At 47.3% G+C, this 14,899-nt stretch overlaps 1 protein-coding gene across 1 annotated transcript; it reads right to left on the reverse strand.

Moving 5' to 3' along the window:
* Positions 1–442: 442 nt before the first annotated feature.
* Cdc6 (cell division cycle 6) lies at positions 443–13,933 on the reverse strand. The gene is made up of 12 exons (XM_052195532.1): positions 13,707–13,933; positions 12,965–13,158; positions 11,321–11,602; positions 11,014–11,213; positions 10,308–10,483; positions 9,110–9,216; positions 7,623–7,762; positions 6,529–6,629; positions 4,940–5,004; positions 2,647–2,849; positions 1,506–1,646; positions 443–1,207 (listed from the first exon to the last, which is right to left on the reverse strand). The coding sequence occupies exons 2-12, from the start codon at positions 13,143–13,145 to the stop codon at positions 1,118–1,120; spliced, it is 1,686 nt and encodes a 561-aa protein (XP_052051492.1). The 5' UTR covers positions 13,146–13,158; positions 13,707–13,933; the 3' UTR covers positions 443–1,117.
* Positions 13,934–14,899: the final 966 nt, after the last annotated feature.

Below are 14,899 nucleotides of genomic sequence, written 5' to 3' on the forward strand. Positions count from 1 at the left end.
AAACATTGGCTTCATCCAAGGGAAGGCAACACTATAGGAAAGCGTGAGAAGGTATTTCCACTTGTTTTTAATTTTATTGTTTCTGGAGTCTCTGTAGACCAGGCTGTCCTGGAACATGTCTGAAACACAGAGACCTGCCTGCCTCTGTCACTGGAGGACGGGGATTTAAGGGTGTGTGTCACCAAGGCCTGGTGAGAAGGTATTTTTGTATTAACCTCTGAAAATGTAAGCTACCTTGGAGTGTGGCTGCTTAAAAGGACAATAGAGGTCTATGAAACAGCTCGAAGGACAGGTGTGTGCCACCAAGTTAGATGCCCTGAGTTCAGCCCCCGCGGTCCACACTGTAGAAGGTGGACAATGACTCCTTTAGCTTTACCCCAATATGCACAGAGGCACCTATTAGCTTGAAACCCCACAAAGACAAACACAGCCCAGACAAACGAAACTTGAAAATAAATATATTCACAATCTGTAGTTACTCTCCTTATCACCCGATACTGGTGGGGAGCACTAGAGAATCTTCATCAGTCCTTAAAAATAGTCCAGTGCAGCAGCACCTGCCCTACAAATGGACCATCCTCTGAACAAAATGTCCTTTGTATTTCCACGTAGGCTTGTGTATTTTTCTGGATCATTCTTCTAAACCTCAAAGTTCTTTACAAAATATATCCTTTGTAGACAGAGGTAATACATATGCAAATTCTTCAAGTCTGTATATACTCGCAGGTACCGTGGTTAGGACCACGAAAGGGAAAAGTACTGAATATTGCTTTAAAAGGGGTCACTGGTTTTATTTTTTAGAGTCTCAGGTAGTCCAGGCTAGCTCAAACTCACTATGTAGCAAAGGATGGCCTTGAACTGCTGCCTCTATTTCCCAAGTGCTAGGATCACAGGCACACGTCATCACACACAGCTACTCGGTCATTTTTATGGGTAAAAACAATAAGAGCCAAAGATATTAGCCGGCACTAACACTCATGAATTCATACACTAAAATTTACTGGTGTGGAGTAAAAAAAAGGCCGTAACTGCTTCCAAACGACCTTACTAAAATGAAGCCTCCTCGGGCTGTCAAATGCCAGTGGGACGCCTGTAGGCGCCGTAAGTAAGAGAACATTCAGGGCAGGCCAGCAGCGAGGATGTTCCCAAGGAAAGTTTTGCCTCTCAGGACGTGCTCTATTTCCTGTTCTTCAATCTTCAGAGACACCTGCAAAGAGAAAAGGACTTTCCGTGATGAAGAGCATACGCACACACAGATGCGCTCACAGGCACGCACACTGCTACACCCCCTATCGTATTCCCTTCTCTTCAGACCAGCAGGTTAACTGCTGCCACCCCCCTTGGCCCCAGCTACATCACTCCATCCTCACATCTTAAGCCCTAGTTGGCGGGAAACCAAACTGTTAACCAGTCACTTGTAATCCTTACTTTAGCAAAGGACACGCTCTCCAAGACAGGACAATTAAAAGCAGGGACACACACACAAAAAAAGCTAGGACTTGTACCTTGGTGAGGCGGCTCTCCTTATTTTTCTTTAATCCCACAATGCCCCTGGACTCCAGGAGTCCTGAAAGGGACAGACACTCAGATTGGTCCACAGCTGCCACCTGCTGTTTGCGACAGATGCTACTGTAGGCTTCATATAACTGGGAGGAAACAGGGAGACCAAGTGTCACTCAGAAGCCATATCTCATAACCTTACAGACTGAAAAACGAAAATGAGCCCAGAAACTGTGTCTTAAGTTAGCCGAATAGCCTACCCCGCCTTTCTCGAACCTTCAAATAGGCAACAGACCTTCCGCTCCCCCAATACCTTATGATTATCCATTAAAAGATTTATTTTTATTTGGTGTTTTGCTGGCCTGTATTTATGCATGTGCACCATGTTCATGCCTGATGCCTGCCCATGGAGAAGAGTTGTCGGATCCCCCGAACTGAAGTTACAGATGGCTGTGAACCGCCATGTGGGTTTTGGGGATGGGGCCCAGGTCTTCCCCAAGTGCTATTGACAGCTGAGTCATCTAACTTACTGTAGAACTCAGGAACATGGGCTTTAAGTAAGTTCAGGGTGGTGTGGGGGCAGTGGTGGGCATGATGACGACGACGACGACGACACAGAAGCAAAGAAAAAAATGGGCTGGCTCTACACAGCCCCGGCAGGCTCTACTTCCTAGGTACCAGGATCACAACTATTGCACCACTATATCTGGTTAATGGCTAACTCAGTTTTAATTTTGGGGTATGGGCTAAGGGTAGTGAGACATGATCTACTATCCCTGGCTACCCTGGAACTCACTATGGAGATTAGACTGGCCCAGAGTTCACAGAGATCCACCTGCCCTTGCCTCCCAGAGTTTCGTTATTAAAGGCATGGACCACCACCACCACCTGGCCTTAACTCATGTTTTTGGGACAATGTCTCACTACTGTGTAGCCTTGGTTTGCCTAGAACTCAGTATGTAGACCAGGCTGGGTCAAATGTGCAAAAGCCCCACATGCCTCTGGCTCCTAAATGCAGTGATACTAACACTCATTCTTCCTGATAAAAACCCATCTTTAATTCCCATGGCCTGGGAATGACAGGTCTCTGGAAAGTAGCTGCGGTGGAGCCTGCCTCAGCGCTACCGACTGAGATGCGAGGCTTACCTTCCCCAGGGTGACCTCTTTGATTTTCAGCCGCCTGGTCAAGAGCAGCAAAGAGCAAACCAAGATCTTCTGCTGGAGAGGAAGGGAATCCTGTGTGTTTTCTTGGCTCAAAGTCACTCTGTTCCCGTCAACTTCCGAAATGACTTGGGATATGTGAGCAAGACCGACCCGCTTGGGAACCGGCGACTCGCAGGGGGATTTACCTGCAAGGGAAGCAAGCCAGCTTCATTCACTCACTTCCTTGTGTATCTGTCCTCAAAAATCTGTCCTCTACTGCCTGCCTCTGCCTCCTGAGAGTTAGGATTAAAGGCAAGCACCACTACCATCTGGCACGCTATTCGATTTCTAAGATACCGCCTATATATGCGTGGAGACACATAAAGCAGGTTTTAGCTGAAAGAAACCCACGTGCCCACGTAACGGCACAGTAGAGGTCCTGTTTCTGGGACGGAAGATGAGGGAAAAGGCGGTTCTAGAAGGCAGGCTTGCCTTTTCTCTGGGAAACAACAACCCATTTATTTTGTCCTTTTGGATGTAGTTTCGTGTTGAGAAGACAGGTAATCTACCCTCCGGAATAAGCAAGAGCCCAGACAGATGCCAACAGGCATGGCTAAGGGCCTCAGAGGCTGGCCTGGGGAGGAAGCCTGGCGCCACGGCATTTGCCTTGTGCTAAGCCCCTCAGTTGATCCTCCGCCTAAAACTCTGAAGCAAAGATGACTGCCTGCTAGTTATGAAAGGAAAAGGAATAGCTGGAAAAATTATCTAATATTTTAATTAGATATGAGTCAAATGGGTGGATAAGCGTGGCCAGTAAAGTCGGTCCCGCCTTAGGCCCCACGCCCCAAATGGCTCTCCCAAGTGTCCTCTGAGGTTCATTCACGTGCCCAAGCTATTCTGCAAGATGCTTGAGAAAATGTCACGGGCTAGCCTGGTATGCAGTACTCTCCCCAGAGCCAGAGGCTGGGAAGAGTGGTGGACACACTCGAGGCCCGTGGCCCCAGTCTTAGGAGAAGCACAGCTGTGAGAGGCAGGATTTGCTCGCTAACAACCCATGCCTGCAGCTACCTCCTGAGGCTGGCTGTCTGGAGGCTGCAGAAGGCTAATAGAGAACCCAGAGCTCACAGATGGAGGAGCAGAGTTCCACAGTGAAGGGGACTCGGAAGTCTATCCTCACTCCCTACACAGTGACCAAGGCCCTTCTAGAACAATCCCAGCACGACACCTATCCCATCTTTCTGTTTCATGGTTTAAGAGTCGCCTACATTGGCCTTGAACTTGTGACCACGCTGAGTGCTGGGATCACAGGTATGGCCCACCACCCTTGATGTATAGCAATTTTTTTGTTGCCCATCTTCAGTGCTGGGGAACCTAGTTATTTCTGTGCATTTGAAAATTCCTTATATTTAGTTGAAGTCACTATCTCTATAGCTTACTATATAGCTGGGCCACTGAAACTAGACCCCCACACATATCAGAAGTCAAAAGACAGGAATTAGGTTACTCCCATAATCTACACCAGGGCCACTGACAAGCCTGTGCTAGGGGAAGGAGCCTATAAGAACTGGAAAACCTAAAGAGACAAGAGAAGACAATCTCAGTCTACATATTGGTATACACTGCCGACTCACTGCCCAAGCACTAATTTGGGTTACCTTTGAAACCTTTTAAACCATTTCTTCTAGTAAATTCTAATGAAAAAGAGGAAGTTTCTATCTTGAACCTCCAACTAAAAGGAAGAAACAAGTCAGATCTGTTTCTAAAGATTAACACTGGACGCTAAACACGCTAAGTATACGGTTCAGAGCCGGGTGGCATCTGCCAGCGAAGAAAAGGGAAGCCAGCCTTGCCTGTGACAGCCACGGGGTCTTTGTGCTCTGCCACACAGCCTGCCCCGAGATGAACTCCTGATCTGCTTGCTCCCTCCATCTCTTCTCCTTCCTCCCCTTTACTCATCAGGCATTACCTTCTCCTACAGAAGGACCGAGAGGGCACCTGTCACACCCAGAGAGAAGGCAGCTCATCCCTGCAACCCCCTTTTCGTTTCCAGAGCCTCGGACGAAACCTTAACCCTCGAGTCCCACCACTACGATCAGCCCTGGGGACTCCCTTCCAGTACCACACAAACTGACAGCAGCAGGGGAGACTGACGTGAACCCACATCTAGCACGCCCTGCCCCCTCTTGTATCTGCTGCGTGAAGGGAGATTTAACTGTCTGCTTCTCTCCCCTCTCCCCAGTAAGGAACCAAAGGTCTCCGTTTAGAAAGGCCAACAGGAAGCAGGTAAGCTACTCACATTCAGAGAGTGGTTTGAGGATTGTTTGGCTCCTGACATCCGACTCCACAATTTCAATAGCTCGCCTTTTAAAAAATAAAATAAATTCTAAAATTAATTGAGTATGGCCCAAACCAAATACCACACAAAGCCACCATACCCCCAAAGCAGGCGCATTAGCTAAAAATACATTTAAAAAAAAAAAAAAAAAAAAAAAAAAAACATTAAAGATGGCTCAGTGGTTAAGAGCACTGACTGTTCTTCTAAAGGTCCAGCAACCACATAGTGACTCACAACCATCTCATGTCCTCTTCTAGTGTGTCTGGAAACAGCTACAGCGTACTCATATAAATAAAATAAATCTTAAAAAAAAAAATTTAAGATCCCTTACAAGTTTGGTACCCAGCACCCACAAAAGCCAACTCTCTCAACCACCTCTAACTCCAGCTCCAGGGGATTGGATGCCCTCTTCTGGCCATTACAGGCACTACACACACATATAATGTACAGCATACAAACACACAGCTAAAAAAAAAGTAAATAAATCTTAAGAGGCCAGTTTACATAGTAAGTTCCAGACCAGTCAGGTACCCAGGAGACCATACCTGAAAACAGACTGGGTTATGTTGTTGCCTAAAGGAGACTTCCCTGCCTTTAAAATAAAAGGCTGGGAATTTCAGAAAGACTACTCTTCTTGCTTTTACAGATGTCAAGTAGGCTGTCATACACTGGGCCAGTAACATTCTAGATGAGGAAAAAATGTCCTGGGGAGATGGGATACGCGGTATGGAGGCTGGACAGCCCTCCCACGCAGCAGACCCCAAAGGGGAGTTCTCAGATACGGACACTTGTTGGTTAATCTTGCTAGCTGGCCCGCACGGCCATTACTCATAGTTGTCTTTACTCAAGTAGTTTGCTGAATAGGGCGAACTTTCTGTCTAGATCTTGCCTTCTAGCAACAGGAAGAGCTTCCTCTCCCACTGTTCTTTCTAAAGTGCTCTGCCCACAGGAGGCCATGGGCAGACCTGGATCTTCTGTAAGGCGATAGGGGGACGCAGGACCAGCGGGCCAGCACAGTGAGGATCACTTAATGGACCCGGGGCCCCCACTGGGAGGAAGAACTTCATCAGTCAGCGCAGAGGCTTTCCCCAGCAGGAGGGGCTGGGGACAGAAGAGAGAATGAGGTCTAGAGTAGGACTTGGGGGACCACCAACTGGAAGGAGGAAGGGGTGCCCACAAATGCAAAGGAAAAAGAAAGTCTAAAGGCAAAGATGGTTCAGGTCCATAAATAAACCTGCTTGAGACCGGAGAATGGAAAAGCAAACTGGAGTCTTTTTTAATACAAATGTAATTAACCAATCTATAATCACCACGGGAGTGCCGGCAACATCTCATTTGTTTCTCCCTCCGTAGGTAATGGACTGATAATGTCTCAGACATTAACACGGTGGAAACCCAGCACCGCTCCCCACTGAGAAACAAGTCCTCTTTTCTGAGCACAGAAAGAGGCTGTGTGGAGCCTCTTAAGTCACATTCATCTGAGCGACACCAGATCATCGACATTTCAGTTTATTTTTTAAATAAAAACAGTCAACCGCGCCATAACTCACCTGCAAACATCCAGCGCTTTACGGATGTCTCCTGAAACAGCGGACACTTTGCGGGCACAGAACTGAATTGCAGCACTGTCCAGAACCTGGTCTCTTGACACCTTCAGACAAGACCCAGAAGACATTTGAGTCAGGCCCAAAATCCTAACTACCAGGAGACTACAGCAGGAAGATCTAAAGTCAAGTTAACACACCGAGACTCTGACCCAAATAAGTATACAGTAAATATAAATGCAAAATAAACAGAGCTCAGCTAACAACACTTACTAGCCTGAGAGGCCTTGTGAAGCCCAGTACTGGTAATAAATAAAATAAAATAAAATAAAATAGAAAGTTTCTTGGGGCTGGAGAGATGGCTCAGTGGTTAAGAGCACTGATTGCTCTTCCAAAGGTCCTGAGTTCAATTCCCAGCAACCACATGGTGGCTCACAACCATCTGCAATGTGATCTGACACCCTTTTCTGGAGTGTCTCAAGACAATTATAGTGTACTCATGACTAAAATAAATACATCTTTAAAAAAAAAAAAGGTTTCTCTTAGCAATTTAGGTTCTAAACATAGATCTCTTTGTAGCCCTGGCTGGCTCCCGACTTAGTCATCTGTCTGCCTCTGTTTCCCAAGTAGACACTCACCACTACGTGCAGCTCATAGGCTCTACTTTTCAAAATTTATCACATTTGTTTATTTTTGTTTGTGGAGTGAGGGTGGGATAGAATATGCGTGCCACAGCTGTGGAGGTCAGAGGACAACTTCCAGGCTGCTTCTACCATGAGGGTCTCAGGGACTGAACTCCAGGGACTGAGCTGGCTACCTACCCACGGAGCTGCCACACTGGCCCGGGCCCCACTTTTTAAAAGCCATTAAGGAAGCGTTTGAATCCTCTAATCCCCACTCTATTTCAACAGTGAGGTAGCCAATACAGGAAACCATGTGCAGAAATTCACATAAAAATGCTCTCACTCATTATGGTCCTCAGGAGCTGGCCACACCATTAATAAAGCAATCAAACTGAAATACTTTAAACCTATTGTTAGTTTTCCATCACGGAGATTATTAGCCCTGTCACAGAACTGGGCCCAGCAGCCGGCACTCACCTGACTGAGTCTATCCTGCAAGATTGCAGCTATCTGATTCCTGGTGTAAGGTGGGAAGTTCAGTAACTGTGGCTTACAGTTTTCTCTAGCTTCAAGTCTTGGCAGAATTCTGTCCGTGAGATCCAGGGTATTAGCAATACCTGAGAAGACAAATAACAATTACCACCAGCAGCAAAATCATCCTAAAAGGAAATTAAGCCCCTGAAAATCCCCAGGCCTAACCCAGTATTTCAACTGTTGCTTCTACGTGTACCATACCCCACACTTAAAGGCAAGGTGGACCTACTAGGTGAGGCGGAGTGCTTAGACAGGTATTGTGAAACATGCTCGTAGTCCCAACATGAGCTCACAGGGGGCTCACGGGTTTGAGGCTACCCTGAACAAGGGACTTTGTCTACAGGGAGAAGGGGGTAAGAGGGTGGGCAGGCAGATTTCTGTTGAATTTCAGGCTAGCCAGGGCTGCAGTGAGACCCTGCCTCAAAAACAAATCTATTGAGCCAGGCATGGTGGTGCCCCCTCCCCCTGCTCCCCATTTTATCACAGCTCTCTGGAGGCAGTTAAATCTGAGATCAAGGCCAGCCTGGTCTACAGAGCTAGTTCTAAGACAGCCAGGGCAACTCGGAGAAACCCTGACCTGAAAACCAACAGACCAAAAAGCAAATCTGTTGTTTCAAAACACAGCATTTTGCTCGTTTCAGGACATACATGACGGGAACTGAAGCCACGGCTTCGTGCACACTAAGCACATGCTCTATCGGCAGCTCACACGGGTGCCTCACCACCCATGTTACTTTGCATGATTGTGAGTGTTGTATGTACACACTCGTGTGCATACGCACGTCTGTGTGAATGTAGGCGGGCCTGTGTAGGCAGGGCCCAAATTGGTGTCAGATGTCCTCCTTTAGGATTCTGCACCTTATCATAGGAATACACTGTGGCACCTGGCTTGTCATTTTTATTCAGACCTAACAAAACTAATGCTATGCTATGTTAACTTACTACCATAGTAATTTTCTTATTTTGCTAAGATAGGAAGCTGGCTTATGATCCTCCATGGGTATCAGGGATGCAAGCAGTGAAGAACTGCATGCAAACAAAACACGCCTGCACATAAATTCACAAGAGAGGTAACTAACGTGCACAGGGAAATCCCAGGGCTCAATGGACTACACACTGGCTATCTGAGGAGCTGGCTTCAGACCCCTGAAGCCACGTCAAAGGCAGGAAGGCAGGGCGGCCCACCTGTAACCCCAGCACTCAGGAGGCACAGCTGAGACCCCTAGGACAAGCTGGCCAGCTAGACCAAAGCAGTCAGTGAGCTCTAGGTCCAGCAAAAGACTCTGCCTCAGTAAATAAAAATGACTGACCCATGATGCCTACCCTCTGGCCTCTATGCACGTGCGTGCACCCACATCCTTCGCACACTGGATAAGCTGAACAGATTTTAAACAATCGACAAAGTTTCACATTAGCAACTGAGCACTAACCAATGAGCACCAATCGGGAGCCACTCAGCCACGGCCACTCAAACAGCGTGTACAACACATCCTGCCCTTTGCTGTCCAGCTGATCCATCTCATCCAACACCAACACGCTACACAAAGAGAGAAATCATTAGTTCCAGTCACATTCTCAACTTCCGGAGGTCGGATCTGAGCTAACCTTAGGTGGTTTGCTTTAGGTTGGTAGGGCGACAGCCAGCCCCATCAGGAACAGGTATCATCCAACTGTTTTCAAGGAAATAGCTTAAAAACAGTTACATTTTAAATTAGGTTTGAGCTGGGCAGTGGTGGTGCACACCCTTAATCCCAGCACTTAGGAGGCAGAGTCAGGCGGATTTCTGAGTTTGTGGTCAGCCTGGTCTACAGAGTGAGTTCCAGGACAGCCAGGGCTACACAGAGAAACCCTGTCTTGAAAACAAAAAACAAAAGAAAACAAAAAACCAGCAAAGAACAAACAAACAAAAACCCCACAGAAAAACAACAAACAAACAAACCAGACTAGGTCTGGTAGTGATGACGCATAATGTGTGTCCATTTCTGTGACTTCCAGGACAACCAAGGATGCACAAAGAAAGCCCTATTTCCAAAAACAAAACAAAACAAAACAAAACAAAACAAAACAAAACAAAACAAAACAAAACAAAACGGCTGGAGAGATGGCTCAGTAGGTAAGAGCACTGACTGCTCTTCTGAAGGTCCTGAGTTCAAATCCTAGCAACCACATGGTGGCCCACAACCATTTGTAATGGGATCTGATGCCCTCTTCTGGGGTGTCTAAAGACAGCTGTAATGTAATTACATGTAATAAATAAATTAAAAAAAAAACACACACACACACAAAAAAAAAACACAAAACAAAACAAAAAACCCAAACAAAGAAGCAAACAGAAAACCATCCCAAATGAAATAACAAAACCCCCAATACAACAAGCAAGAAAACAGTTAAAATTGAAACTCAATAATCAGAAAGTGTAGGGGCTGTGGGTGTGAGCCAGTGGTAGAGGGCTTATCTAACACACGCAGAGCCCTGGATTTGAGCCCTAGCACCATCAATAAATGAATTAGAAAGTGTATCATCTTTCTCTCCTTCAGCCGCATGTACCCAAGTCGCAGAGCAACGTTCTTTCCCTGGGTAACATCTCACAGAATCTCACCGAGCATCACACAACAGAGAAACACTCACATCATGGGGCCCTTCTCGGCCGTCAGGTGCTTTTCCAGTTTTCTCATCAAGTCCTTCCCAGCTGCTCTGCACAGTTCCTCCCGACCAATCTCCTGAGCGATAGCTGGGAACACAGCCTGGGCACTCCGCAGGGACATGCAGTTCAGCAGGATCGTTTTAAAGCTTTTTACTTCCTTCTATGTTGAAAAAAAAAATGCAAACATGAGAGTTATGCTGTCTTCAGACAACAATTTCTTCAAACCTGACCAGATCTCAGAGCAAACAGGATACAAGAATGAAGCTCTACTTTCTTTTTTTTTGTTGTTTTTTTTTGTTTTTTTTCCTGAGACAGGGTTTCTCTGTATAGCTCTGGCTGTCCTGGAACTCACTCTGTAGACCAGGGTGGCCTTGAACTCAGAAATCCGCCTGCCTCTGCCTCCCAAGTGCTGGGATTACAGGCGTGCACTACCACCGCCCAGTTCTTCCTTCACTCTTAAGAGGCTGGAAAGATAGCTCAGTGGTGGTGACTTTTCCAAAGGACTCAGGTTCAATTCTCAGCACCCAGACTGCAGAGCACAACTACCCAGAACTCTAGTTCCAGAGGGATCCAACATCCTCACACAAACATACATGCAAGCAAAATACAAATGCGCGCGTGTACACACACACACACACACACACATTATTGTTTCAGCAAAAGTATCCATAACTCAGAATCTTGGTGTACCTGGAAGTCTTGCAGAATCCGGCTTAAACAGGCAGTTTTTCCAGTTCCAGGAGCACCAGATAGGTAGAGACTTCCAGGTTTTTTCCCACAGATGTGTTCCTTCAGGAAATCCCTGATGACGCCCATCTCCTGCTCTCTGGTAGGTAGCCGAGCTGGGACAGCTGTATTCAGGACAAGCTTTGCACGCTGATAGCAAGTGCCTGTGTCAGACGGAAAAGGACAACTAAGACACAGACGAAGGTGACCGGGCTTCATTCAGATCCCCCAGCACAGTCGCTGATGGCCACTCTACCACGTAAGGACTCACCTTCTTGCTTGAACAGTCTTATACACACAGATTCCTTCTCCGGCGGACATTTCTGCTCAGGATTTGTTTCACTCTCTAGACCTCTCTGAGTGGAGGAAGATGTGTGGTGTTGGGGAACTCTGTCTTGCTCTTTTTGGGTGGAAGCCTTAACTGTCGGCTCGTCATCGAATACTAATCTGCACCCCTTCCGTGTATGAGAGCGAGGGGGGCCGTTTTCTTTCTTGCCCAGCTTTGGCGGAGAACAGGAAGATAAACGAGGGGTGTTGCACAGGTTGTCGTCGCCTGAAACATGAAGCAGAAGGTGTTTGCTCACAGCAACGCTGTCGGCGGCTGGTCACCTAAAGCACTACTGTCCTTCAGTGGAGGGCCGGAAAGAACCAGAGACGTCGCCCACATTCGGAAACAGGTCGATGTCTTTCTTTTTTGAGATGGGATTTCTCCGTGTAACCCAGGCTGCCCCTGAACTCACAAAAGATCTGCTTGCCTCTGCCTCCTGAGTGCTAGGATCTGTGTAAGCCACCATCAGCCCCAAGAATCAGAACCACCAAAGAAACTTCTCACCTAGTAGCAAATGTGGCCACCAGATGGCACTCCTGAAGCTTTTTTTTCTTCTTTTTTTTTTTTCTTTTCGAGACAGGGTTTCTCTGTGTAGCCCAGGCTGTCCTTGAACTCAGAAATCCGCCTGCCTCTGCCTCCCAGAGTGCTGGGACTACAGGCGTGAGCCACCACCGCCTGGCTTTTTTTTTTTTTTTAAACTTTTTAAGTTCCCTCTCTAGGAAGCAGTTTGTGTGCACTGTTGGATGCCCAGAGGTCTTGTCAGCTTTCACTCGCTGTTCCAATACCACCCCCTCCCAATCTCCAGATATGGCCGAATCACCCCCCCACTCACAACTGCCCTCCGTACTCACGGAGGAGTATCTACCGACAACAACCGTACAAACACTCTTAGATGGGCGCGTAGAGATGAAGGTACAGCATTTCCTAGCACACACAAGGCACCTAACACCTGGCAGCTGCGACATCACCACACACAGTATGCATGGTAGTGCGAGAAGGACCTCAAGTTTGAGGCAATCCTGGGCTACAAAGTGAGTTCCAGGACAGCCTGAGTTAGAGATCATTTTTCCAAAATCAAAACAAAACAATGATTGTTAAGTACTATTTGAAAACAAACAAACAAACAAACAAAAGAATCTCATCTACCCTCTCAGGGGATCTCTGTGTAACCCATTCTGTGGACCAGGTTGGCCCCAAACTCAGGAGATCCACCCACCTCTCTCTGCCTCCTGAGCGCTTGCTTACCAACTCCCAGAGTCTTTCTTTTTTTGTTAAAAAGATTTATCCACCTCTTCAGTCCCCTATTTGTTTCTTCTTAATTTCCCAAATACGTAGGCAAATTTCACAACACTATCACTTCAAGGAATATTTAAAGGACAGAACTAAGGAAATGAAGAGCAAACCTACGTTCCTCAGCAAATGTTCTCTATTAGTGTACAGCTAGCCTAACTGTGAGGCTCGGTACACACTTGGCAGCCATTAGGAAGGCAAATGCGGCTCCGGCCTTGAGCCAGGAGTCTTCAGCATCAAGGCAAGACAGGCTGAGAACTCGACTGCGAAGACTCACTCACGAAGTGGCCAGCTTACCCAAACGTTTTCGGGGGCTGAGAGGCAGAACTTTTATATCCGCACACGGAGTGGTGGGTACAGGTTGGGCGTTTCTGAGCTTTCCTTGACTCTCCCGGGAGTTTGTTTTGTTCAGGGTCTTAGATAGCTTCTTTTTCGGAAAGCCAATGGTAGCTTGTGTCTGGGATCGGGTTTGAGGCATGATGGCCACACAGCTGGATACAAAGGAGAGTCAGGAAAGCAAAGAGAAAAGCACACACAGTTTATTTATAGTTGGGACCAGCACTCTATAAATCATATAGCATTTTTAACATTTAGTTCGGCTTCCCATGCAAATCTATGTAATAAAGGGTAACGTCTGTCTGCTTAGTACGTGTAACATTCCGTTACACACATATTACACACTATAGTCTTACTATAAGTCAGACGTGGAAACTATTAGCTCTCAAAGAGAGAGTCACAGAAGCACACGGCTATCACCCTGGGTTATCTTGGGACCAGCAGCCAAGTTCTTACCCTTGAGCGATGCCAGAGTTTATCTTCAGTGATTTCTGTCATACCTTTAATACCTTCGTCACATTTAGGCTCTCCCAAGCCCAGGCCAAGCGCAGCTCCGTCCTCCGCACACAACTAGCCAGCACTCCGCAAAGCCCTCAACCCCACCCTACACCGTTTCCTCCCAGCAGCTTTCTGCTCCTTCCCAACACTCCGTGCTCGAACCACTTCCAGAGCTCACAACCCCCTCCCTGACCCAGCCTCAGACCTCAGGCGATTTCCGCTCTCCACCGGCCTTCCTCGGACCAGCCTCAACTCTCTGGGCACCAGACTTCTCAAGGAGGCGTTTCACTCTTCAAGGCCGTGTCGCTCAGTGCACGCTCCTCCGGGCCGCGATCACAACCGCAAGGGCTCACCCGCCACAAGATCCACAGCTGCTGCAAAGTCAGCTCGCGCCAAATCCGCTCTACTCTGCCTTCTCGTCTCCCGCCAAAGTCCAGCCAGGCTTCTGATTAGTTGTCACTAATCACCACGCCTTCGCCGGTGAAGGCCAGCAGCCAATAGGACGGCCCCAGGTCTCAGAGCCTAGCACGAAGTCACACCCACTCGCCCGGGAGGGCGTTAACATCCGAGACCTCCGAGGAAAGGCGCGCGCTGGTGAGCACGCCTCGCCGCAAGGCCTGGCGGGAAGTGTAGTTTTTTGCCTCCACACAATCTACTTCCGCATTTGTATTTTTATTGTGGTATCTTTGTTCCCCGCGTTGCCTAACATTCTCATTCTACTGGGCTATCTTTGCCCCTCTTTTCCTCCAAATGTACCGATTTTCATTATTCTGGTGGGTTAGATTTTAAGAGGACTACTACAGAAGGCCTACTCTTTGGGGAACGGTCCTGTATGGCATAAAGCAAATTAATGTGTAAGGTCAGAGTTCTCTGTGGGGAGAGGGTTTTTAGGGGGCATGTTCTAGACCTATATAAGCAAACTGACACCATCTCATTATTTGTTGACTTGTGCTTGAGAAGTCTGAAACAAGTCCAACACCAATCCTACAATTTCAAGGTAATTACATTCCAAGCGCCTTTTTTTTTCTCTTTTTGGTTTTTTTCGAGACAGGGTTTCTCTGTGGTTTGGGCTGTTCTGGAACTCACTTTCTACAAAGTGAGTTCAGGCCGGCCTCGAACTCAAGAAATCCGCCTGCCTCTGCCTCCCAAGTGCTGGGATTAAGGGCGTGCTCCACCACCGCCCGGCTCCAAACGCCTTCTTAACTTTAATCTATCTACACACCGTAGAGAATAAAATTGTCCCTTTAATTTGAAAATCTTTTATGGCCAAGCACTAGGGTTTCAGAGGCAGGGAAGACAGTTATCAGAGAGGCAAGCTGAGTGCTTAATGAAAAATGTAAATTAGAGCCGTCATTTGCTGGCAGGCCAGGCTCCCAGGTTAATAACCACCTCAGGTTC

Source organism: Apodemus sylvaticus, chromosome 10 (genome assembly GCF_947179515.1).
Source record: "Apodemus sylvaticus chromosome 10, mApoSyl1.1, whole genome shotgun sequence".
Classification (NCBI taxonomy): Eukaryota; Metazoa; Chordata; class Mammalia; order Rodentia; family Muridae; genus Apodemus; species Apodemus sylvaticus.

Bases quoted from the DNA above. Each gene is read 5' to 3' on its own strand.
- Cdc6 (XM_052195532.1), bottom strand. From the start codon at position 13,145: ATGCCTCAAACCCGATCCCAGACACAAGCTACCATTGGCTTTCCGAAA. The intron at 11,214-11,320 runs GTGAGTCCTTAC...CGTCTGACACAG, and splicing joins AAGACTGTTCAAGCAAGAAG to GCACTTGCTATCAGCGTGCA. The intron at 5,005-6,528 runs GTGAGTTATGGC...ATTTTTTAAAAG, and splicing joins AAAGCGCTGGATGTTTGCAG to GCGAGCTATTGAAATTGTGG.